This window comes from Chlamydotis macqueenii, chromosome 2, assembly GCF_036417535.1.
Source record: "Chlamydotis macqueenii isolate bChlMac1 chromosome 2, bChlMac1.mat, whole genome shotgun sequence".
Classification (NCBI taxonomy): domain Eukaryota; kingdom Metazoa; phylum Chordata; class Aves; order Otidiformes; family Otididae; genus Chlamydotis; species Chlamydotis macqueenii.
In genome coordinates this window covers 123,786,655-123,814,478 of record NC_141557.1, presented here as the reverse complement: position 1 = coordinate 123,814,478, position 27,824 = coordinate 123,786,655, and the positions used below count along the sequence as shown (strand labels likewise).

At 38.2% G+C, this 27,824-nt stretch overlaps 1 protein-coding gene across 2 annotated transcripts in view; it reads left to right on the top strand.

The window, feature by feature from the left end:
- TOX (thymocyte selection associated high mobility group box) overlaps window positions 1-27,824 on the top strand; it is a 223,882-nt gene that overhangs the window by 184,054 nt on the left and 12,004 nt on the right. For both annotated transcript variants that reach the window (XM_086742366.1, XM_086742367.1), the window contains exons 6-7: window positions 11,735-11,815; window positions 25,446-25,832. In XM_086742366.1, the coding sequence (XP_086598492.1) occupies window positions 11,735-11,815; window positions 25,446-25,832 (468 nt within the window). The remainder of the gene's footprint in view (window positions 1-11,734; window positions 11,816-25,445; window positions 25,833-27,824) is intronic.

The following is a 27,824-nucleotide window of genomic DNA, read 5'->3' as shown; positions in this document are numbered from 1 at the left end:
AAATATTTTCTGTGCTAATAACTGGATGCTGTAGGTACATCTAGATCCCTGTTAAAGATAAAAGTGTAATAAGAATCAAGATTTGTCACTCATTGACTAACTTAAAAAAAAAAAAGAAAAAAGCTTATTCTGTCTAATATCTATCCACCATTGAATAAGGTCAGCATTTGGAAGATATAGCTGGAGGAAAGGTAACTTTCTGAATAGAGGGATCAGAAAATTCACTTGGCCTGGCACATTAGGGTCATTTTGTTGTGTTGTTTCTTCCTTCTGCCTTTTTTAATATGTTCAGCAAAGGCCAAGGTTACATCCTTGATCTGACAAGTTGTTTAGAATTTCCCAGTACAGAGTTCTCTTGTAGTCAGACATTACTTTTTGGGACCATGATGATGTGTGTTCACTTTGACTCAGGAAAAATACTGACTATGTGTTTAGTTAAGTTCACAAGCTAGAGGTTTTGATGCCATTCCTCCTTGTTCTGTGTACCTGCACAGAATCACTCTCCGTTTTGAAATCTGCATACCCAAACACATATCTCAAGAGTGCTCCAAGTAGTTAGATCTGTATCTCGGACCTGTGTTGCATGCCTGTGGGATTGTGGATCCAAATTTTCCTGAAATGGTGAAAGGCAGTGACCTGAACTTCTCAAGAGTTTTTTAATCTAGTTAATCTTCCATCTCTCTAGAGAGATCTTGTGCTTGGTTTTCTCCACCATTTTTCATAATGACCCTTAATTTGTGGCTGTTGCAGCGGTGCAGTTTCTCCTTCCATAGTATTTGCTTGGCTTACAAAGTAGAAAACTTAACTTCATGAATAATAGTCCAAGACCACGTGATGGAGATAAACCTAAAAGACTATAAAATGCACATTTCCTGTGAACCTGTCATTTTAGTAGTACCAGCAGAAAATGGAAGTCTTTCCATAGAATTCTGTTTAAGAAAAGGGTTTAAGAAAACCCTAAAATTTCAGGTTTACCTTGGATTTCCTGTTCATGAGTGGAAGCAATAACTTAATTAAGTCCTACAGTGGAACAGCAGAACAAAATTTATTTTCCTTATCTCTAGTGTCCTTAATTTAAGTTGGAACACAGCAGAATGATGTGTTCTGGAATCCACATGACGCATCCATAAAAAAATAGCTGCAACTAGATTTTTAAGCCAGTTATTCCAAGAGTCTGGGTTAGCATATCTTTGTTGTTCTTTGACTCATTTTGCCTATTCATTATCATCTATTAAGCACATTGTCAAAACTCCAGGCACAGGCCCTTTCTAATCTAGTGCTGTACAAAAAGAATAAAAGATAGTCCCTATGTGAAAAAAATGGCAATCCTATTTTCTAGAATAGATTTAAACTCATTCTTTATTCCATTAGGGATCTAATAGTACAAAGTAGTGATTACAAGACATCTTAACTGACTAGATAGTCTGTATTTTAAAGGCCTAATTTTTCATATCCAGAGCATTAGAAACTGTTACAAAACCTATGTCTCTAGTAGGAAAATTGGACTCTAAAAATACAAATTATTAATGCAGCATTTGGAATTTGGCATTGAGGAAGCTTCAGAAATTCAAAAATAGTTAAATAAAGAAACAATAACATCATTAGAGGAATACTTTATTGATGAATTATACTTGCTGAAAAGGATTCAATTATCATAAAGCTTCTGGCTTTTATGTTTTGGAAGCTAATGCTTATTCTGGAATTTAAATAGAATTATGTTTCCAAATTATGTTTCCTGAATTGGAACTCCTTTTACTATTTAAATAGTAAATATAAATGAATCAGAAAGTAGAACATAATGCAGCTATTGAGAAAGAAGAATAACCTCATGTTTTCATGCCAAAATGGAATCTTCTTTGTTCGTATGACCCGAGCCAGCTTTTTCTGAAATGCATAGAATTCTTATTTATTCCTGAAGACTGACCACAGAATAAATAAAGGTATTGAAAGTCAGTTCAGTAATGACCTAAAGGCAGTATATGTATGTCCAAGCCTTTGCAAAAGAACTTTGATAACCTGACATATTAGGCTGTAGCTTGAAAGGGTTTGTGCAAGAACCACGTATGTTTTTCAAACTGTGAAGAAGCTAGGAAAATGTTGTATGAGAAAATATGATTTGAATGACAAAAAAGGAACCGTTATTATGAACTAGATGGTAGTGGATGCCTTACTGAAGGTAGGGGAGAGTTATACTTAAAATGTACCACAGTCTGATGCTCTTACTGTGAGAATATTGCAGTTTATTAGATTAAAACATATACCAGTGTACTTCCACTCTCATTTCACTATATGAAGATATTTGCATTTTGGGTCAGACGCTATAACTGTTCCCATGAATTTCTGAATGTACAAGCGCCATTTGCAAACAGTGCTGGTGTGTGTCTGTGTTTTGTTTGTCCAAACCTATCTACACAGAGGAGTCTAGAAATTAAAGGGACTTTAGTGGTCATGGTGGACTTTGTCATGGTTTCTTCTCAAATTCTGAATTGGGTACAATAATTACACATGATCAGAAGCAGGGACTGTGGATTTTCCTTAATTTTTCACTATAAATGTTTTCTAAAACTGTTCAGATTAAAAAGCCTGTGAATGGAAAGCAGCTGTAGCACTAGTACGTTGGGATCCATTCTCCTCAGTGCTGTAGCCGTAACACAGGGATATTTTCAGTGGCTTTGCTAGTTCCTCTCTTTCGATCACAAACACTGTTTTCTCCTTAGTCAGTACTATGCTTCTGTACATCCCATTTTTATAGCTCATTTATGTACATCTTTGCCCTTTGCACACATTTTTACTGCAAAGGGGAGAAAAACAGCCCCCAGGGAAGAGGGTTCAGCATGCTAAATGGTCGACTCCGGCTTTCAGACAGAATGCTGGTTCAAACTGGGTAAAAAGGCTACTTAGGTCATTTTCTGTCCTTAGATGAAAAAGGAAAGTCATTTTAAATCAGTACCAGATGTGTGTGTACTAAATGAACCTTAAGTTTCTAATTGGAGTCCTAGTAAAGCTGTAATAGATGTGGCAAATTACAAACAAAATGTTCTTGTTTATATTAGTGTAACTAAAACTTCAGCCAAAGACCTTAATAAATGTGCTATTATTCTAAAAATGGAATTGAATGTCTATTCAACATTCAACAAAATTAATCTCTGGTGTAACTTCAGTGACTTAACTGGAATTCTAGCAGGAATGAATTTGGCCTCCTGTAAACAGCTTAATGTGTGTACATACATATATGTGTGTGTGTGTATATGTTTCCATGTGTTCATTTAAATAGAATCATAGAATCTTTAAGGTTGGAAAAGACCTCTAAGATCATCAAGTCCAGCCAAGTCCAACCCCTTGCAGCGGTAAGAAGGACAGAGTCACCTAGGGGACCTAAAACTTAGCGATCAAAAGGAGCAGGCAAAGCAACTGTTTGAGTGCTGTAACATATGCCTTCTTTCAGGCTGCATAATTCATACACAGTAATATTAGCTGCAACAGTTCAGCTCAATAGAAACACCTCATTATTTTATCCCTCAGTATTTATTCCTATGTTTGACGCCTCATGAAATTACTGTTAATGTGTTTATATAAGGGCAGATCTGACACAAGTGGGAAGAATTTAATTTCCCACTCATTCTTTCCTGCTGATGTGTCCTCTTCCCCTGGTAGAAGTGGCAAGTGTAAATAGTTAATTTGCTTCAATTATGAGCCTGTCCTGCTAAATTAGAAGCAGCAGGAATATGAAGAGCCAGAATTATACTTATGAGGCAGCTGACAAATCCTCGGAGCTCACAAAATCAAATCGTTTACTCCTCATTGGTGCTCAAAGACCCACTAAGATAAAAGCTGCAGTTTATTCTTTTACATCTGATGGAACTTAGACTGTATGTTACCAATACTTAAGTAAATTGAAGTCCTCGTGCATTAGTGTCAATGGTTGTGATGCTGTTGCCGTTTTCACTATAACCCACAAGCTTTCAAGGGCTTCTATTTTGGTCACTAAAAATAACCCAGACTGATTTGGGCATGAAAAATAACAAAGCATATTTTTTAAGTTTTGCTTCCAATCACAGGGAAGTTTTAGATATAGCAGCATATTATCCAGTGTCAGGATGAATCTGGTAGATCAGGAGGGGGTTTACAAGTAATGCCGGCCAACACTTCATGTCTTCAAAGCTCCTCTCATGACACGAGACACCATAAGTCAGAGGGAAACAGATCTAAGATCAGTATTTGTGATCTTGGCTTTTTGCCTGGCCTCTGGGGACACCTAACCTAGCTCCTCATCCCTCCCAGGGTGTGATGCCGTGTCGTTGTCCCATCGCTTGATGTGACAAATGAGCTCATCCCATGGGTGGAAGAGCCATCACGTTCCTGTTGTATGGCCATGCATGGGGAATACCTGGTGTCAGGACGTCAGACAGATCAGAGACTGCAGTGTGGCTGCTGAAATAGCTCCAGAGGATATGCAGACCATCAGGTCAAGGTAGTCAGTAGCACTTTGGAAACATAAATTTACAGTGTATATGCTCATATATTCACACAGATGTTTGTTTATATACCTCTTGTTCCCCCTATAAAAAGGACCTTTTTAAAAAAAATTATTATCTCCATGCTGATGAAGCAAACTCCGAGGAATAACTTTAATACGTTTGTAAGAGGATGAGAATGCATCTTCAGTTTAGTAGATAAACAGTGAGGTAAGACTTAAATTTAGCTTTGTTTATTTTTCTAAATGAGAATAGGAAGTGAAGGCACATCTGTGTGTGCACGCTGCCGAAGTGAATTAACAAGCAAAATGGATTCAGGAACAGGCAGAGCAGTGAGCAACCTTACACCTCCCCTCCCAGCTACCTGCACAAACAAAGTCACTTTTACCAGTGTTACACCTTAGGCCTGCTTGGGAGATCCACTGTTTTCCTTCATTGAAATTGCTTCTCCCCTTTGAAGCTTTAGAGGAATGTGCAGAGTTTAAAACAACTGCTCCTCACCCTGGTGTCTGCTCCTTCTCCTTTCCTCTGCAAGCAGCTGGGCTTAATGTGCTGGAACACAAATGGGCCAAGAATAGGCGTGCATGCACACAGATACAAACTCGTGTATGTATATATATGTACATACATATGTTTATATCATCATACTGTTTTACTGCCCTAGTTTCCACATGACCAGACCTTGAAACTCTTAACTTCCACTGCCTTGAGAAGGAGTCAGTGCCAGGCCCCCTGTTTGCAATACACTTTTTTGCTGCACGACTTCTGGCAGCTGGCGTCTCCCTCTCCCAACCCAGGGCTGGACTGAGCAGGACCACGCTGTGCACTCAGGATGGGAAACCTTCCCCTCTGCCACAAAAAAAAAAAAAAAAAAAAAAAAGAAGTTGGATGCTATAGGAGCTGCTGCATGTTACTCTGTGTAGGATAATGCAGGCTATCATCTGCTGGCCTCCTGCCCAGCCCACCTTGGGGGCAGCTTGGTCTTCGTGGAGCTCCCAGGAGCACTGAAGTCGTGGGGAACATCAGACACCCCCCTGCTTGGGGTGAATGTCTAATATCCATTTGCTACATAAAAGAGATGCAATTTCTACATAAATACTGCTCGTGGCCGCCGAGTTATGGTTGTTGACTTTAACTGCACTTCGCCTTCTTGTTGTACTTGGAAGGAGCTGGGCCAAAAGGACTCTGGATTCCAACTACTGCTGCAGCAACATGCATAAATAATAGCCTCAATTTTCTGCTCATTCCTCTTCCCCACCCTTTATCCATACATTTGAGCTTGATAGGAACATGGCTTTAAATCATTTGCGTACAAAACTGGATTTAGGCCCTATTATTATGCTCCATTCAGGCTCACATCCTTATTAAAAAAAAAAAATTACACCAGCAAGTGCAATAATTACCAGATAAATCATATGTTTAATGTCATTTATTTTGTACCCAACTTTCATCCAGCATGCTTCTGATAAAATGTACAGTAAATGTGCAGCTTCTGTAAGCTGCAAGCATCAAGCCTATAAGGTCAAATTTAGGCCTGGTGCAAATGGCTGCAATTTGCAGTGTTCTCTATCAAGTCTCACTCTTTGTGCTAGAGCTGAATTTGGCCTGCGATCTTTCCCCTGCATTCCAGAAGGACTGAATTCTTTCCCCTAAGCCTCTCATATGTCATCAGTGTCTTTTTCATGCTCTACAGTCAAAGAGACTGCTGAGCCATATAGCTAGCCCTGGGCCTCTTTCTGTTACTCTATGTACCTAGATTAAAAATCAAATGGTAACATATTTCAGTATCCATTAAGCAATTCTGAGGACTTTTTTTTTTTCTGACTGCTGTGGGAATATCTCTTTCCATATTCTAGACGAGTGTGTGCAGCTCTAGGTGCTTTTGCTGCAAGAGCAGAAGATTAAAACTAGAGATATGCCTCCCACTTGGAAAAAACACAAGTTTTCTCTGTGAGCCTAGGTATGTGGGGCCAGGAATGACAATCTGAATGAGGAGTTTAATTCTGGATTGCAGCCTACTGTATTTTACCAGATGCCATTCCTGTAACTGTAGCCTGTGAAAATGACACTCCCATGGATAATAACACTGTGAGACCAAAAAGACAAAATCGGTCATGTTGCTTTTTGATTTGCTATTTTTGCATATACTATTTTGAGGGGTTTATGGAACACTTCCACCAAAACAAATGTGAGCACCTTTGTATAATTTTAAAAAGACAAATATAACTTGCTTGCAAGTGTCAGCTTTAAGGAGACATCCACAAGATAAACTGAAAATTTCCCCTTCTTTGCCACCCTTGTGCCAGCTATTTAGGCAAAGTCAGGGAAGTAGCATGGTTCTTCCTAATGTGCTTTGTCAGCTAGGAGACACAGAGCTTTTTCAGACTACCATGAGGCACAAATTCTGAAAGTTTCTTTTTCTCCTAAGAGCATCAGTCAGTTTAACTCACCTTCTCCAAGTCTCTGGTATCAAAGGGGACTGTAGTTATTGGTGCCTTCTTCCATTAGCACCTGATATTCAAAACTGAGGATGTGTTGGCAGACATTTGAGTGCCTGTTTTGGCTTTTGTGATGACAACTTCGGGAAGGGAGATCTCTGTTCCCTTAAGGGAACAAGGGTGCAAGCCACATGGGACAGGGTAGGAGTCCTGCTGAGTAGTGTATTGTGATGTGTTGATAATCCTGCACAAGCAAGTTGAGAGGAAGTTCATTGGGAAAGGATGACTAACCAGAACTAAAACTTGGCTCAAGGCATTAGAGGTATGTTTCAGTTATATATATATATATATATATATATATCAGTGATGAGTTTCATATTATCCAACATGTAGAAGAGCACAGGAGACACAAAGCCTGCCTCAAGGAATTTATTATCCAGGAAGACAAGAACTAAGCAGCAGTTAAAATACATAAAGCAAAACATGACCAGAAGCTGGCATCATAAAACAGAAGTACAGATATTCTACTGTGGTTTTAATTTAATAAACCTAGTATTTGTGAGTGCTTGTGGCTACCCATGTAACAACCTCTCTATCTCCAAATGAAACATTGGGGCAGCCAATTTAAGGATGTATATCACTATTAATAAAAAGAATTCAGCCCTCAATCTATGCTGCTACAGCACTGGTAGCCCACATATATGGTCAGCCCAGGGAGCTTGAGCTAAAGTATGCCAGTGCGATGGCCTGGGGGACTGGTACCAGGCTGTTACGTTACCATGGGAGAGTCCAGGGCATTTGTTTTTCTTCTTGGCCTAATTCAAATGCTATCTTATATATTTACGTGCACAAAGTAGAGTTTCATACTTACTCCTTTCGGGAAGTATCTTCTGTAGTGCCGCATGCTTTGCTGAACAGTGTAAGGGAACTTGAAGCTACCTTACTGGATGCACTTTGGAAATGTAGTTAAATAGTAAACTAAGAACCTGTGTATTATGCTGTGTAAATTTGCATTCATGAAGCACAGTAGGAAAATAATGCCAGCAGCTTCCATTTGTAGACAAATGAATGTAATGTTGGTGTTTTGGGGTTTCTATAACAAGCTGAACAGAATAAGAATAAATTAAGCTGACCCACCCTGCATATACAGAAATGATGGTTTTTTTCTGCCAACATTCAATTTCCACAACTGAGACAATACAGAAAATAAAATATTGTGTAAGGAAACAAATCTGCTGCTGTATCAGAATGGACCTTTACTGCCTGAATGACAATCAGTTGACATTCAATTATCATGTTAATTGAATTAAAGCAAGCTAAAAATGACTTAATTCCATAAGTATATGCTCCTGTCAAGTTACTTATTTAATAATTGTTGCTTGCTTGACGGAGGAGGGGAAAATGACCTTACAAGAGATTTCTGAGATGTTAAATATAAACTTAAATATTGCCACTACGCACTACAGATAATGCAACAGAACAGAAGTCAGCTTCTTGTTACAGGAAAAAATGTTGAATGTATTACTGGAAATTATGTGTTTCATAATTTGGCACTGTCTAAGCATGAAACTCAGAAGAGCTTCAGCCATTTTCTAGAGCACACTTGAATGACAACACAAGCCTTTTTCTTCCCCAGAAGGGCTACAAGGATGTAACTCTGTTACACTTACTACAACAGAAAACTATTTAAGCCTGAGGGCTAAAAATTCTCGCAGTTGCATAAAAAAAAAAGAGATTGGGAGGGGCAGCTGACTTGCTTATACCTGTTTGAGGTGCTGCTACAAATGCTGAGGGTGCTCCCCACTTGCCCTGCCTTCATAAGCCCCCAGTACAAGTCCAGTCTAGCACAAAGTCCATGAACTGGTAGCCACTGCCAGGGCCATGTTCATCTGCCGTCAGAGAAAAATATTAACAGCCAGACCTTGTTGTCATGAAAATTAACAGCTCCCCAGACACGCAGGACTTACCCTAATTTTTAGTATAAGCCAGGACCAATCAGAATTTCCAAAACTAGCATGAGGATCATCAACCCACTTGTATGCTGACCTAAACAGTGGGCGTCTTCAAAAGGACAAGAGCATATAGACAATGAGAGCTCAAGCTGCTGTCCTCAGAGGACATGCCAATGTCCTTACAAGGACGAAGCAGCAGGAGCTGACTATCCTCCAGACAAGCCAGCCTACAGGGACCATTCTGGCCAATGCAAAACATCAAAGCAGGTTGGGGTCATCAAAAACCTTTCCCCATCCAGGAAGGCCTTTTTTACTATAATGACCTTCTATTACATGGTTAATATTTATATTACCATGGAAAACATTATGTTTATGTGACCATTATTGGCTTGCCAGAGACCCAAGAAAAGAAAGTAAGACAATGTGTACACTGAACATGGTACATGCATAGGTGGGAAATAATTAAATAACAGCTGTATGATGATATTCCTGTGAAGTAGTGATGTTTGGATGTAGGTATACAGAATTGTTGTTAGCTTCATATCATTGAGTTAACCTTGTGCAGTTTGACTAGTTGAGGGAAAAGTCAGCTCCCAGAGGACTCTTTCAATATGCTGTGACTGTAAGAGTGCAGCAGGAGTGTATATTTTTTATATTTGTGTAATGCAAAATAAAACCCAATGTGGAAGCAGTAGATACATGATCTTTTGAAGATCATTATTCTGTGTAAAATTCTTTGTTCAGCTCTGTTTTTTAAACCGGCTATCAGAATGATGCAGAGGCATTGCAATATACAAAACGGTGTAACTTAGTCTTTGTTCTGTAGGTCAAGCTAAATTCATTTTAGCAGCTAGGAACAGATTGTTGACTGATTTTTTTATTCATTTTCAAAACAAACAGTACATTTTCCTAATAATCACAAGCGATTACAACGTAAAAAGCAAATTGCTGCCTTTAAAAAAAAAAAAAAAAACAACAGGAGATAAACCAACAGTATATATTTATCTTAATCTGGAGAAATTACAAGGGTGCACAGATACAGTTGCACAGCTAAAACCAATCTTTTTTCCTCTCTGTCTTTATATTTACAATTTTAGAAGCCTAAGACTTCTCTGTTTCCATTATGATCTTTTGCTTCCCTGGGAAGCAAAATCTTTAATCCTTTTAGGCAGACTCTGAGTTTTGCCCGTCCGTATCTGAGAATTGTTCTGTCTCTGAAAGCAAAGCCTCAGTGAAACAAGAAATGTTGCATAAGCACATTCTTTATAAAAATGTTGTTGTACTGGATCCTTCCATCCTGACACTACTACTCTCACTTTGTAGTCTGCAACTGCATTGTCCTCTGTGTGCGCACCCTGTGCTGCCAAGTACTCTTTATTATGGGACTGCTCTGGTTTTACTAGAGCATTGGAAGATAAAGAGAGATCACTTTAACGTTTCATAAACTTTCTTTTTCTGGGGTGGAGGTGTACGTGTGTGTTCTTCAGCTGTGGAATTCAGGAGAATGCCCCAAATTTGTCCTAAAGAGCTTGGCCCATCTTTTGCCTTCCAACCAATAGCCCTTTTAAATAGGCAGTGTGGAGCGGGATGGGGACGGTCTTTGCTCTCTTCATGGAGGCTTTCCACAAGTGCCCAGATTGTGCACTTGACTGGAGAAGCAGACAGCAGACACTCAAAGCTGCCATTCCATTTTTTTGTAGTATTGTGAATCCCAGATGCCCATGAACACATGAATTAATCTCTGCCTTGGGCATATGATTTAGAAACTGTGAAATATAACAGTAGTTCAAAAAGTAAATTGTCTTTCCCTTTATTTGTCTGCTTTACTTTTAAACTTTCCATTTGAATATTTTTTAAGCTTCTCACATGGAAGGCTAGGAGTCAATTGTACTTAGTTACATGAAACTGAGATGCTTGCATGGCTCCTAAGTCTGCCCTTTTAAAAAAAAGAAAAAAAACAAACCATGAAGTAGTGAGAAACTCATTATCATATTTGCAAAGAGAATTGCTGACTTGTTCCCAAATCTGTCACTGATATGGCTAGCAGCAAGTCATTAGCTAGGCTCCATGGGTCAGAAACTGGTTCTCCTCCTGAAAACTTTCAACCCTAAATATCTATGTATGCTTTTCTAACATCATGTTACTGTAATGGTATGAGGTCCTACCTAACCCTGCAGATAATATTTGATCTTGAAATTTGGGCAAAATTGAAGTGATTCTCCAAGCTCTTTAATCTATTATGAGATTGTGCACATGCCACATTTAAAATAATTTGGTGAGTTGAGAGAAATGTACAGAAATAGATCCATGCTCCTGAGAAGTTAATTAGACCGAAACAGGATCAAGGCTGAAATAATGACTAACATTTATTATCCTTAGCAGCTCCATGAAGCTTCTTTGACTGCCCCCAACAGTTTATGCAGGGAAGAGAGAAAGCCTCTTGGCTGATCTGTATGGTGCTGTCCTCTCCTCCTTCGTTTATCTCAAATGTCTTTCTGCACATTCTCATCTTCCCCAGAGGGTTTTAACTGGTCTCACAAGCAGAAGACAGTGGAGAGGCCCATGCCTACCTTCCCCCATCCCTAAAGGTCCCATTTGCAAGTACGCCCTGAGCTTCACTTTGAACAATTAAACCTGAGATGCTGTGAGGGATATTGTTTTCTCAGTACTGCTGAGTGGTTAAAGGGTGTTTCACAGTTAGAACAATATTTTCTTTAAAATATTTGGTGTTTATTATTTCACTCTTTAAGCAATATGAGGAGGAAAGGCTGTTTACTTAGAAAGATTTTATGAAGATGCATGAGACACACCGGTGATATATGAAAACAAAACCAGATTAATTTACCAATGTGACACTCTTTGTTTTTAGGTATACAAAAAGAAAACTGAAGCTGCCAAGAAGGAATATCTGAAGCAGTTAGCTGCCTACAGAGCAAGCCTTGTATCCAAGGTAACACATAACGTATATACATACACACATATATGTAGTGACATATTGCAAACCATTTTCAGCATTTATACGGTGCTGAGCACCATAGTATTTAGTGCAAATAGCCTTGTTTGTTAGCACCTTAAACTCAGGTGCAAATGCTCAATAAACACAGTCATCTCTCCATGAAAAGATATCCTATCCCTTCTGGTCATAGAGCCACCACTTCTGCAGGCTGGGAGTATCATCGCAGTTCAACAGAGGAAGGAGATACCGGGTGAAAAGACCTCAGTATAACAAATATACCATGCCAGGCAGTCACTGTTCTACCTAGGTATCATTACCCAAAATGCCTGGGTCTGGTTTTGGATTTTCTTAAGTACTGCTTTTTACCTTGTAATCACAGTACAGGAAAAGTCAAGCTTAGCACACATAGCAAATTTTCTTAAGGAAATGTGAATATCCATTTTACATCCAGCAAGCACCTTGTGTGAGCACAACATGGGTCACTGTAAGGCTCTTACACTGGAACACACCAGTGTATCCCCAGTACACAGCTAGTAGCAACTTTCTAAATTGATTTATACAAACATTCTTAGTGCCCATAATTTTGTAGTAGATGCTTTACAATTTATAATAGACTTTAAAATATGCAGAAGAATGTGAAATTACTGCACTGTGTAGATGTGGAAAAGCTATTGAGCAACTTAAGAATCATACCAGTTAGAACTACTTGTTTTGAGTCTGTCAAAACAAATTTAGATATATTTTGTTCTTACATAAAGAAAATTAATTTTAGATTTAAAGGTGGCAGTATGAAGGACTGGCATATATGACACGAGTAGAAATTCTTGTTGGTTTTAAATGTTTTTGGGGCAGTCAGTCCTGTACTTTTCTTCTCTATATATTACATGAATTTCTACACATTTTCAGGGGAAGGACTGTATGATTTTCCATACAAGGACCTTTCATGCGTCTTTCTACATTATCTTAGTATTTGGTCAGTTTTTGTCCTGAATCTAAAAGTCTGAAACATGGGTGTTACCCCATTAATTTTTAGGGGTTCTATCTTATGCATTTTAATTTTATAACTATTGTAATAAATTCTAATGCATTTAGTTAAAGTGATGTACAGGGTACCTTGAGTTTCTATCTTAGAGCTGTTTGGTTCTAGAAATATTCCTTGCCTTCAGAAAGGGTACCATGTATACACAAAAAAAAACCCCTTTTTTTGAAATAGCCTTCTTATTTGCAAAAGATAGATCTGAAACCTTAAAATATTCCAATAAATTTTGAAGAAATGTATGAAGTCAGCTTTTGACTTGTGCAAATAACTTGGATGTCATTATTCAGGACATCATGGACTGTTTACATAACACTCTATATAGCTTAATTTTGAAAAGGTAAATATAAAAAAAGATGTATTTGTTTTGATATTTTTGAAAGATAGAACAAGTATATTATGGCATTTTCTGAGGGGTTTTTTAAGGAAAAAAAATTAAAAGATTGTTCACCAGTTCAGTGCATGAAGCCATTTGTGCATATATTTAAATTTGTTGTTAGTCAGAAAAGCACTGAAGCATTTTTTTAACTTTTAAGCAATTATTTAAATTCTGCCCATAATGTAATGTTTTCCTCTAGTGTGGAAACTATCAAAATATAAACTTAATGAAACTGAGTACTAATTGCTTACTCTTATGAACATGCTCAATGAATCCAACAGAGCTAGCATGTAAGTAAAGCAAGTCAGTTTTGGAATAAGGATGTAAAATATCCAGATGTAATACTATATCAGTATATTCTGAATTATCATTGTTAAATATTTATATGGCACCAGAAGAGTTGTAGTTCTTTAGACATGCATGTAAACATGAAGAAATATATATAGTACATTATTAAGATTCTTTCAAGTCCATCTGGTCTTTTATGTCCCTGTGTTATATTATCATCCATAAAAGTTACTTTTAGAGAATATTAAGATTCCAAGACATCATTTCAAAAGTTAAGACATGCCAAAAGTAGCATACCTTTTCCAAAAATGCTTTAATACAATATTAATGATTTGTTCACATGGTATGTTTTACACTTTATACCACACTCTGTGTGAGTCTCATTTCATACGCTTATAATCAGGTGTTCACCCTGGGAGCTCTTATGCTGTATTTACTGCATGTTGTTTAACCTACTTCTTTATAGGATTTTCTGTGCTGCTCACCTCAGCAGTGTTTTAGTGTAAAATAAAATAAATAAAAAAAACCCAAAAGCAAATTAATCTTCTCAGTAATACTCTAGAGTGGGAAGTTTGTATGGTCTATAATTTCAAACACAACTAAAACATTGTGAAATCAGGTCTTCAGTAATTTTGGGTGTCCTGCTTGGACATCTAGAACATCATTGTTCAGAGTATCTGACCAATATTACAGCTTTCATGTTGATAGGAGAAGTTCAGTGGGTCAGCTGGCTGGCAGCTATAAGATGTTCAGTGGTGCTTCACATCACATCAAGACATCCACTTGCTACCCCAGTCATAGAATCACAGAATAGTTTGGGGTGGAAGGGACCTTCAAAGATCATCTAATTCAACCCCCCTGCAAGGACCAGGGACATCTCCAACTAGATCAGGTTGCTCAGAGCCCCATCCAACCTGGCCTAGAACGTTTCCAGGGATGGGGCATCTACCACCTCTCTGGGCAACCTGTACCAGTTTTCCACCACCTTCCCAGCAAAAAATGTCTTCCTTATATCTAGTCTAAATCTACTCTCTTTAAGTTTAAAACCATTACCCTTTGTCCTATCAGTACAGGCCTTGCTAAAAAGTTTGTCCCCATCTTTCTTGTAGGCTTCCTTTAAGTACTGAAAGGCCACTGTAAGGTCTCCCCAGAGCCTCCTCTTCCGCAGGCTGGACTGATCGGAGTTACCCAATTATCACGCTGTCTTCCTGCTCCCCTCCCAGAGGACTCTGCCTGCAGGAAGAGACAGGCACAAGCAGACAAGGGTGCTGCTCAGGTCCCCTGTCAGGTGCCTCACACTTCCCAAAGCAGCTGCTCTACCAGTTTCCTAACTCTTGAGCATTGATTCTGCCACTTTTTTCGTTCAGTATTTCCAGTTTTCAAAGGACTAGTGAGCATAGGGCTTTTAAGTGAGTGCTTGTGCATGTTCTGAAAAGCAAAGGAATGGACATATGCCATGTTATCCCTGTGCTCAATTGGAGTTGAATTTACTGCACCCATCTTGGCTATGTGAGCTACTGGAACAGTCAGAATAGGAGAATGCAGACAAATGGGTAAATCTCCTTTGCCAGGCAATTTCTTAGCCTCTACCTGACAGCAGAATAATGAAATTCAGGAACATTTGTTTCCATCCCAAGCTCTAGGTTGGGAGTGGAGTATCAGGTGGGGATGGTGGACTTCTCCATGATACTCAGCCCTTCAGCCCCTTTGTTCTGCTTTCTTTTTTCTGCTTTTTTCGCTCCTCTTTCACCCAACAGCAAACCTCTACTTCAGCCAGTCTTTCTCCTAGTCCTTTCTCTTGTCCTCAGCATCCTCACTTCTCTTTCATACACCCATAGCCATGAGTGCATAGTGAAGGAAACTGGAGATGAACATGAGGGACAGGCTACCTGCTCTTCGTCATAGAGAGCAAGCGGTACTGGGAAAGGCCCACGTGGAGGAATAGTCTCAGCTGCTTTCTCAGATGATACACATTTATATATTTGAGTGTCATTTCATGGGAAGATGAGATACTAATCTTTGACAGAATCTGTCATTGTCCCTTCCAGATTTTAAGTCCCTCTTGCACTGTACCTCAAGGAAGTGCACTCAAATGTTTTGGGAGACATACAGTGCTTTCCTCTGGGCGGATTCTTGACAAAGCTAAGGAGTTCTGGTTGGAGTTTGTCACACGCACACACAGCGGTCACTCAAATACACACCTAGTATGTATAACTTCAGACTGTGTTACTTCACAAAATCATAACTGAAAAGAGTGGAATTGTCACCAGCAGCTTGGGTAATAGGATTGCCAGCCCATCTCTAGTACATTTTTAAATGCTTTAGTGATGTCTTTTTAAAATAGGACTGTCATCCATGAACAAGGTAAACATACAGTTCTGTAAAGATGTCAGTTACGCATTAGTCCCCATTTAATTTGTCAGTTTATTTCCTGCATTTTTCTCCTTTTTTGTAATGATTGAAATTAATGGGGCTGTTGTTGATTTTGTTCATGTGTACAGGAATTGATATGTAAAGTAAAAATCACATTACAAAGCATTATATCTTCTGCTATGCAGATTGCCATATTGCTTATAGTACTGACTAAGCCTTTGCATTGTAAACAAGTGTCTTTATATTTGCCCTTAGTTGCAACTTTTAGTACTATTCAGGTCCAGAAATACAGTCTCTGGTATCTGGTAATTTGTACAGCATTACATAAAATGCTGTGAATTGCAATTTTACTTTTTTCATAAAACAAGCACTTTTTCTTGCTTAACTAGCATTTTTTTTTCTGGCTGACATTAGAGTTTTGCAGCATCTTTCAAATATCTATATTTAATATAGATATATATGGGTAAATGTTAAATACTTTCATTTATTATATATGTGCATCTATTTATATTTATATAATATATGCTTATTATGTATTTAACATGCACAATATATATGTGCATATAAGTGGTACATGTAGGTATGTTAACTATGGCAGTAGAAGTTCAACTGTTTAAATAGTAAAAAGATTTCTCTTCCATGTTATGTTCTCTCTGTCCAAATGAATCTTTAATCCTCTTTGTGTAGTGGTGCAACTTCAGATTTCATACAGACGTATTTTAGCAGCTATGGCTGAAGCTAAAACCTCTCAGCAAGGAGAATATTATTCAAATTCAAAATACTTAAGCATATTTCAAAACTCTGATGTTGTACCTAAGTCAAAATGGTGCCCTCACTTGGCATTGCAACAAACACATTGGACATTTTTCAGTTTTGTGGACAGTGCAAATCCTTTGGACATGTAAAATTGCTTCTTGAAGTATATGACAAATGTAGCTTTCCTATTCACCACCTTGCAATAATGTTTCATAAAAAATAGGGTTCTATCTAGTATGATTGGCATTGCCTTAATGCCATTAGCACACCAATTTGTAACCAGAGAGTTTCTAGGCACCAAAAATATTTGTGTTACATGTGCAGCATTGCCTATATTGTAATGTAATTGAACGGCCTAAGGAATTATAGTCTTTTGAGACTGCAGTGAATATACATGAAAAAGTTTGAGCTACTAGTAAAAAGCAAAATGGAGACCATGTTAAAAAAATTTTAAAAGCAACCTAAACCCCAGAACTCAAACAGTAAACTTGGTGTTAGTTTCCTGTTTCTTATATGTATGTGGTAAGAGCACTTGCCTAATATATAAAAAGGCAAAAAATATGTCAGCTCTCCTAGATCTTGCATCTCCCCACTCCTAAGTAAATGCAGACGTGCAGTTGTGTTCTCCCCACGATTTGTTTTCTGTGGCCCAGTGAATCTCAAATTATTTGCTGCATAATGGTCAAGCTTCAGATGTAGGGGAACACCGTATCATGGCTCACTCCTCCCTGAAATAAGCAGCTGCTGGGCTTTAGGGCCTTTCTTCTGGAAATAAAATTCTGAATATCTTTTGATAGAGTAGGTGACTGAACTGTTGTGTCTCCTGGTCAGTGCTTTAATCAGTTGGCTATTGCATTCATGGAGAACAGCAACCCTTCTGCTGCTGGCAGAGAGGCACCTGGTTTCTGCTTTCTCAGACACAGATTCCTGTATTATATCTAGCTCCAGTCTATGCAGATGTTTTGGAATTTCATAAAACAGTTCAGGCTGTTCTCAGTAAAAGCATCATAGAAAGGATAAATAAAAAATATGTTTATGTTTGATGCATTATATTTATTTTTTGTAGCTATTAAAGTGCTACAAGGTATTTGGCAATATTTTCCATAAAACAATAACAACAACAACAACAAAACCAGAATGGTGACATGCATGGTCAGCTTTTCCTTTTTTCCATTAAAAATTTGAATTCTTATCTGGGAAAACTATAATGTAAGGCTTTTACAGCATGTACTTCATGCTTCTGTGATACCTTGGTCTTTCATTCTTTCTGGAGTTATTATGATATAGTTAGAAATTTTCAAGAAATCATAAATAAAATTATGTATGTGCAAGTATGTGATGTATCAGAGTATCTGGTAAGTGAACATGTATATTTATAAAACAATTGTCTAATCTGATAATAACACAAATCCAACCATGTTCTTCTCTAGCAAGAAACCCAATTATCTGCTACAGCTGAAAATGTAGAGCAAACTATATTTAAGTTAATGCCGTGAATTTGATTTGAGGCTAAATCATGTGAAGCTTTACATTCAGCAGTGCGAAAACCGAGAGATGCTCTCACATAATTTCTGCTAAAAATGGAAGAAATGTCTTGAGCTTGAGAGAAGCCAGATTTTGATTTGGAGAGGAACTGTGTTTGTTTTTGAAGTGAGTTAATAAAACTAGATTTCACTATTAGCCTAGTGCTTCCATTTTGGGAATTAAAACACTTGTATCAAATTAAAGTTGCATATCCTTTATCACATGTACCCAGGTTACATTCATAAAACATCCATTTTTACTTACATATCCAGAATGAATCCATGACAATCCCCTGTAGATGATGACAAAATGTATATTTAGATTTGAAGATGTTCTTCTGAGCCACCTCGGCTAATTATAGATGACAACCCGTGGCTTACTCCTTTGTTCTGAAACATCAAGAATGTGTCAAAAAGCTTTCTGAACCCTCTGGAGTCCCAGATGTTGTTATTGCAATAGGTGACTGGAATTAACAAAATACGAAACGTCATTTGCTAAGAGCCTCCTGTGACTTAGGTAGGAAGGCAGCTGTACTACAAATATGCATATGAGTTCTCTCTCTACCGGAGTGAATAGAGTTAAGTCAAAGGAATCTCTAAAGAAGTTAAAGATCTAAGCAGGACAGAGAAAACACTGCCAGAGAGAAGTCATTCTCTCATAAACAGCTTCACAGGGTTATTAATAAAATGGCTGAGCCCACATAGGCTAGAAGAAGGGATTCTTTTCAAGGACGGGCTTGGGGTTGGAAGTGACCTAAATTGTCAAAAATGTTAAAAACGGACAGGATTAAGTGAACACAGAAAAGCTGAGAGAAGGAATAAACAATTCAAGATGTTCCTTCCACCAAAGAGACAGCAAAGGCAGCAGATGCAAACTTAAGCTTAGGTAAGCTTTGTAGGAGCTGCATAAATATTCAGCCAATTTCTTCTATCTACCTCTTTACTGTCACAGTATTGAAGGTAACTCATTTAAAGCTGAGTCAGGCCTGCCTAAGCTTGATCACAGCCTGCACAGCTTGGACCTTCCTGGTACCAGCTGACATAATCACTGCTGTTACCTGAATGTAACCGTCATTTTGATCATAGAGTCCAAAAATTGTTGAATTCCTCAGCAGGACAGACACCAGTCATTAGATGTAAGCATAGCACCATCATGAAAAGGGACAGTATGGCAACTACCTAGGTTTCTGACACATATTTGTGTAAAACCTGAATTCAGGTAAACCCTTCCCTAGGCTTTGAAATACTCACAGATTACATGTTCCTTTTCTATGTCAAGAGGATGCCAAATCTCTGTTTCTCATTTAAAGAGAAGCACCTGTTTCTCATTTAAAATAAAACTACATTATACCATTTTGGCTATGTAAAAAAAATCTTCTGAGCTTGGAATAGGTTATCGTTACCCACAACTAAAGCTGTTTGCATTGATAGAAAGTTTATGCTGGCCATATTGGCCATAAGGCTCATGTCTTTGCCTTTGAGGAGGTCTCTGAGCCTATATTTAAAGGACACATAGTACCAAGCACATTTACTGAATATTCTGAATGTACTGAATATTTTACTATAAAGGAGCACTTAATTGCTTGATGTTAATAAAGAAGTATTCTGATAATGTCTAGTCTGTAAATGGCTAAAATTATATTGCTCCAACTGAAAGGCTTTAATCATTACCTAATTGTGTTAAATCAATAGAATAAGAACAAAACAACTTTTTTTTTCTCTGTAAGTAGAACAACTGTAGTTTCTTTGAGACAACACCAACTTTTTAATTTTATATTGCAAACAGCAATATCAGTTGAGCATTGCATAATAGAATGAAATTATTGCAAAAGTATTTATTTAATTCCCATGGATTATGGTTTCATATGCTGTAGTAGATAAGAATGCTGAATATAAAGCATGTGTACACTATGTAAATTGAAGATGTTCATATACATATGTGTGTATATATATCTCTGTATCTGTGGTCCTACTTACTGGCAACATTTCTAACAGTATCTGCATTAACATGTTAAAAAAGCAAAATGAAGTATAGACACTTGTAGCTTATAGGTATGCTTCTGAAAAAACACAGATCAAAAGCAATGCTCATTGACTGGGAATGGTTCTCAGGCTCTGTTAGCCAGGTCCTACCTGGTTTTCATTAAAAATGAGATGGACATCCAGACATTGATACTGAAGTAACAGTGTTGGGCTCTGATCCAAATTCCATTTAAGTTAATAGGAGACTTTCCACTAAATTCAGTAGTCTAAGGATCAGGCCCTTAAGAGTACTGCCTTGTTGGAACATGTCCTCGCTTTACTTTCAATCACACGACTGTTGTTTATCTTCCAACAGAAGTGGGGTTAGAAGTTCCAATGATAGCCAGAAGGCAGCCACAAGTTAGAAAGGGAATCCAAACCCATGTGTAGATTTCAACAGCTGTTTGGTTACCCAAATCTACAGGTGAGGGTTTAAAATGCAACTATGAACTTTTCAAAGCGGAAGGAAAATTATATCCCAAAGGAAGCCATGGAGATGCCAGGCTGGCATCACTAGGCTGTTGCTGTTTTCTCTGACACTGCTTAGGTTGAGCAGGATGTCTGTACCAAAAATAATTTCTCAGCTGTAGGAGTGGGTGGGATGTTTTGGGGTGTCCTGGTCCTGGCTAGAATAGAGTTAATTTTCACCTGAGCCGGGAGAGGAACTGGAGCTGGTGGCCCCAGCTGGGATACTGTGGCTGGGGGACACAGCTGGGATAGTTTACTAATTAGCCAACAGCAGGGATAAGTTTACCCAAATTAGCCAAAGGGCTATTCCGTCCCATGTGACATCATGTATAAAGGAGGAATGAGGAGAGGTTCCTGCTACTCAGGAGGGAGCTTAACCTGGGGCTCTGCTGTGAGCTACTGTTCTGTAAATGCTTCAGCATTTTCTGTTATTGGGGAGTTTTTTTGTTGTTTGTTTTCTGTTTCTGTTTTCCTTTTCTCTATTGTTCTCTTAAACTGTTTTTATCTCAACCCACAAGTTGGGCAGGGGGTGTGATGGGGGAGTGACTGACTGACTCTGTGGTATTTTAGCTGCTGATTATGGCTAAACTATGATAGAGGTGAGGGAAATCCCAGTGCCCCTTTCCTCTAAGGAACTGACAAACTCCTTGTGCCTGAATTCAGTCTGTGATAAGAAGGACTACGAGTCCCAGGGCAGTCCTCCTTAAGAACGAATAGCACAACTGGATGAGTAATACTTAACCCCTTAACTTGATTTAATTTATGAATTTGGCAAGTATGCCTAAGGAGTTTTGGCATACAATAGGGGAGTAGAAGGTGGATGGGAAAGTTTACTGTGCCCTAGAATTGGAAGGAAAGACATGAGTTTAGTAAAAATGTGGGGAGAACAACTTGATTCAGCACTCTTGAAACTTTGTGCAAAATGATCAACTCTCAATGCTTTTTCTGAAGATTTTCATTCATCTGTATCATCACACATTTCCTTGAAAGTTTGATCAAGTAGAGTAATTTTGTGAACTGAGGATCATGCACCAGTACTTTTAATTAATATAATTATATTTATTAGTGTTACAGTAGTGTTTATTTTGTTTCCTTCCTTTCCCTGTTTCTCTCCTACTTTAACTCTCTTAGGATTTCAAAATGCTGCTTGTCCTTTTTTTTTTTTTTATTCATGTTTCAGTAAAACAATAGATTCTCATTAAAATAAAAAGGTGGGTTTGTGTTGTGCCTAAATGACAGAATGGCAGTCATGCTTTTTCTGTAGCATTCCATTGCCTTGGCCTAACCTATCTTCTCTTCACCTTCTGATTTTTTTTTTTTTTTTTTAATTTAGGCGAACAGTATTAGATGGATGATGTTAGATGGAGAGGCAGGTCTATGAGAAAGCCTACTCCTAGCCTATGGAGAACTTGAAAGATTTAGAGTATGGCTTTGACCTGAATTCCAGAACAAGTGGAAGCTGAAGAGCATACTCAAAGAGCATAAAGGACTGTCAAGAAAAGCTATTTTGTGGTCCTACTGTATATTCGCTGATATAAGTGTAAAACACCACTTCCTACCATTAACTAAATATAATATTCTGTCACCCTCTAGTGGTGGGTCTACAATACCATAGTTCTGATAGTAATGATAAAAAATTTTCTCACTGCATGTCTAGTAGAAGACTAGACTTCCATGTTTGATGTCCTGTACATGTAGATTTGTAATTTTGGTCTCCACTGTATATATTTGTAAATTAATTATATCCTATAACTTCATGCCAAAAATTAAATGATATGTGTTGCTTTTGGGCAGATTAATTAAGTAAGTAAGGTTTTTTAAAGAACTGTCTCTGTACTCTTCCCGTTGGGTAGGGCAAGAACAGATTGACTGGATTCCAACCTGCAAAGTTAGGGAACATGACTGTGCACTTGAATCCCTTCTTTCTTAATTCTTAGTTTTACCCATAATAAGTTCTTGTCTAAGACTGTCTTGTGCTGTACTGGACAAGTGCAATGCCCACTCAAATCCATGAAAGCAGTAATTGTGCCTGAAGTAATAACATGACCTATGCATCATATACACCTCTTGGTATATTTGATAGCAAAGCAACATAACAAAGCCAAAGTATTTTACATAACCTATTCCATTAGCTTCAGCAATACTTACAAAATCTGTGTTTCTGTCCCAGGCTTAGTAAAAGCTGAAAATGCAGTATGCTGAAGAATAGCATTTAATGGGTTCATTTATCAAGATTCCCAGTAACTGATAATATTGATGTGTTTTACACTGATATTGGACAATTTGGCTTCAGATCACATATGATTTAAAGTGTCCTAAGTAACAGCAAAACACTTGTTTTGAAACTGAAATGTTGTGCTTTTCACTGGATCAGGAGGTAGAGAGACATATAGAAAGCTGATTGAATAGCTTGAGACAGCTGGAACAGTCCCGTCTGATCACTTTGCAGATGCTCTTCTCAGAGGGAATGGAAGTCTTATTCATCTCTGGCCAGAAACTGTACAATTCCTCTTAATGGAATTTGCTATTTCAAGTATTGACTGATACTGAGTATCTGATATCTCTGTAATTTTATCAGTATGGGCCACGCATTCATCACTTACATGTGAGCTCAGCATTACCCAATAATTAAGCTGGTTCATTGTATCTTTGTTAAAGAGGTGTATGGCAGCACTTTTATATTCACAAATTACATACCAATATGTATCAGTATGCCACTAATAGTGCTGCAAAGGCTTTTTGATACCTCCTCACCTGGAGGAATTGTTCAACCAATCTACCCTTACACACTTCAGGAGTGATTATCCTGCTTGGACCAGATAGCACCAGCCAGCTACTGTTCCAAGCAGAAAGGCAAGGTGTTTTCATAAGGGGACGATGCATTCAGTAAAACTTCAAGTTTCTCAAGAAAGAACACAGCATACACCCCCTGTAATGTGCGAAGAGGCAGGTCCTGACTGTGCTGCTAATTAGCAAACCTTCTGGATCTCTGAAATTTTGGCAAACCTGCCAGTCTTTGCTCCCACACTCACAAGAGTATCCTACAAATATTACTGGGAAGAGATAGAGGAAATATTTCTTGTGTCATGATGAATATCAATTCAATGTTTTAAAAATAAAACCCTCAAAATGGCAGATTTTTCACCGGTTTTCAGGTTTTATGATTTACTATCTGTGAGTTTTTATGCCTGTATGTGAATCCTGTGAACATGTATAAAATACATATTGCACATGTGTACACCCACACGTGAGCAGAGCCAAGCAGATCCACAGAGGCAGAGATCTGCATTCATTTTATCATATTAATTTCATTTTCCTTAGTTTACTGGAGAAAACGAGGAGTTTTGCTAAGGGAACTGCAGTTATACTTAGGGAAAATGAAGTTGTCTTTCTCATCTTTATCACTGCGTATAATGAAGCGATTTCAGTAACGCGCGTGTCAGCGGATCGTTGGTGACAGTACATCCTTCAGAAAGAATACAAATAGACTTCACTGACCCTGGAGTGCTGAGAGTAACATGAAACTTACTCTGACTTGTAAACTGAGCAAACATGACATGGAGGTCACAGAATAAGGGCATATATGCATCTTTCAGCCCTTGTTTTGACAAAGTGACTTCTTTCTCTAGAGGGACATTTCTGCCATTTTTTTCCAGCATGTTTCACCTTTCACTGACTATTAATCCCAGTGTGACTTAACTGCAAATTATGATTCCCACCTAGAAGCTCATGGGAGTTAATTCTTACTTTTTTTTTCAGCATTATTTGAACACACAAAGTTAGCACTCAGAAGATCTAAGAAAATAAGAGTATGGAAAACAACAAATTGAGTTTAAATCAAATGTAACAAGTTATAAATATTAGAAAGAGTATTATTAAAAGTCACATTCATTATTGGAAAGGTTTTATTACTAGCAGCTTTAAGGAATCAGGGTAGACCATAACATTTTAAAAAATCTAATATTCTACGCAGTATTCTTCCAGCTTTAGTAAGATAACTTCCCTGTGTCTGATGCAGTCTAACGTTTATATAGACATCAGTTTTAAACAGAGTTTTGAGAACTTTATGAACTAGATTAACAAAAGAAGTTTTGCTAAAAGTGAAATTATTCAGAATATTCTTTCTGAATGCATGGCTCATGAAACATGTTTGATACAGGCGTGGATAGCATCCCGGCACAGAATACTTCAAAATAAAGGTATTGGCACAAAAACTAGCGTATTTATTCAATGCGGTAGAACAACTGTGGATGGAGTTTAGCCTCTTCATCATGTTAGCTAACTGATAAAGCAGTAGTAGCAATTATCAACATGTATGGCAAAGAACACTGAAATTCTTATTTCTCACTTGCGGATGGGAAAATGAGACATGTCAAAGATCATTGTAGACTTTTACTGGAACCCACCCTCCTGAATCTCTTCAACTAGACCATCAAATTTTAGAACAATAGTAGTGGCCGCTTATGTGAATAAATGTGACAGGCTTGATTGTCTTTGTTGTGTAGGTCATTAGGTCAGTGATGCCAGTTCCAAGTTTGGAAAAAGCAAAATGTCAGGCTAGACCAGGAAACAGAGGAGCTAACTTCTTTTTTTACAATGTTGAAGAGAAAAATGTAAGGTAAAAGGGATTAATTCTTTTTCTCAAACTCAATTTCAAGGACAATTTGATGGTCCAGAAACATGCTTTCCCATGGTGAGACTCTTAAACACATTCTGGGGGGTAGAACAGCAGCATTTTGTAGCTTCTAAGCATTGCCTGCTTTTTGTTTTTCTCAACAGAGCTACAGTGAACCTGTTGATGTTAAAGCCTCCCCACAACCTCAGATGATGAATTCAAAGCAGTCGGTGTTTCATGGGCCCACCCAGGCTCACTCTGCACTGTACCTTAGTTCCCACTACCACCAACAATCAGGAATGAATCCTCACATCACTGCCATGCATGCCAATATCCCCAGGAACATAGCGCCCAAACCCAACAACCAAATGCCAGTGACTGTTTCCATAGCAAACATGGCCGTGTCCCCACCGCCGCCTCTTCAGATCAGCCCCCCTCTGCACCAGCATCTCAACATCCAGCAACACCAGCCGATTTCAATGCAGCAGTCCATTGGAAACCAGCTACCGATGCAGGTCCAGTCTGCTTTACATTCACCTACAATGCAGCAAGTAAGCTTGAGCTTTTCTGTTATCCGGAGGACTTTTTGGGGGGGGATGGGGGGTGGGGGGGGGAAGTCATCCAGAAGTTGACATAGTGAGGGACATTTACAACTATGGATTGGCTTTAATTTTGCAAAGTTCCAAAACCACCATAGTATGGTCTGAGGGCTTAGTCTTTCAAAGGTAAGAACACATGAATGGGTTTACCTAGATGGTGGGGAACTTCAGTAGAACTGTTTGTGCTAGCAACGATGTTCATCACATTCTTCTGAACACTAGCCCTGTCTCCCCCCAAGATTCAGGAGGCATCCTTTAAGTAGAAGTGTGTCCGTAGATCCATCTGGAAACCTGGGAGTGCCCTGGAATAGAAATGAAATGTTAAGTCTCCGGGAAACACATTTTACAAACAAAAGGCAGGCATGTCTAGAAGAAGATATGGTTGTAGCTTGTGCTGTTATCCTTGTGCTGACTGTGACGTGGACAGTCAGAGGGAATGTGAAGGAACACAGATTATGTTAAACATGCTCGATTAAGTGAAAATGAGTATGTTAGTTTATGCTGCATTCATAACTTTATTTTACTAGATAGGTATACCTTTATTTTACTAGAAATAAATGGATTGTCCCCAGTATCCCAGTAGGGTGACTTTTTTTTTTTCACATTCTCAGTGTTTTAGATAGTTGATTCTCAATACATTTCCTAGGAGTTCTGAATGAATGCAGGCCAACTATAGTATTGTGACTTTTGGGAAAAGGCCTATGGAGGGTTAGAGCAGATTAACGCTGCTGAGAAAATTTTCTGTTGTATTGGATGAGATCTGACTACCAATAATAAGGTCTTGCTTTCCAAAGAGGCATTAGAATGAACATTTTTTTTTTTTTTAGATGGAGTTGCAAGTATCTACAAAATTTGTATACACAAAATTTGTCAGTTATAGTTGATAATACATAGTCATGAATTTGCTGCATGTTCTGAATAACTCTATAAATTCACCTTTGCTAACAAGGCATTTGCATGTTTCCAAGCCAGAAACATTTCCTCTCAAGATTGGTCTTTAGAGATGGGAATACCTGAACACAAAACATAGCTTCTAGCTGGGAGAACAATTTAACAGGGAAAGAAATTTGCTAAAGCAGGATAAAGAAAAAAAAGAGTTGAAAGCAATCTTGACTGATAAATTCAGTTGTTCAAAAGGTAAACCAAGGTATGCTCAAGATGATCTGGATTCTTTCAAAGATTTTGATCTTAGTCTCAGGAGTGATTTGGAGAAAGGAGACAGGAAGGAAAATTTGTGAAGTGTTTACAGTTTTTTTCCTAGACCAGCTTATTTTTCACAGTCAGAGTAAACAGACTCAACAGACTTATGACCACACTGATGTGGAGTCTTTTACTGTTGTGTATTCCTTAAGGTTTTCCTGATAGTTAGAAACTTGGTGTCCTGGTGTGAGTGTCCTGGGAGAGCCCATGCTCAAGTCTCAGAGAAATTCAGGAGCTAACTCAAGCCTGGGCAGCTAGAATTAGCTAGGGGAAGTCCTAGGCAGGTGAGCCAGAAGGGTCTGTCTGGAGATCCTAAGCCTGATGCCATCCTGGTTGACCCTGAAGGCTCAGAGCAATGAGAGACAAAGCAATGGACAGAGACTCAACACAGTACCCTGATTAATTTACCAAACATGAAAAGAAACATCTGTGACAGCAGCCTGTTGAGATTGTATAGTTATATTTCAGTGAGTTCTTACTGCAAAGTAATTCAGTCTTCCAGATTCAGATTGTTTGCCAAGTTCAGTGTTACTTGTACGTTACTTGTCCAATGCAGAGCTATAGAAGATCAAACCCCTTATGTTTCTTCCAGAATCATTGATAGGCATAATTTACTGAACAGATTTGAAAATCTGGCTTTACTTATTGAATTAATAGTACAGTAAGGGCTAGCAAAAGATGTAACACAGATGTTAGGTACTTACATATATATACATGCATCATTATTGTATGAATCCGAACACT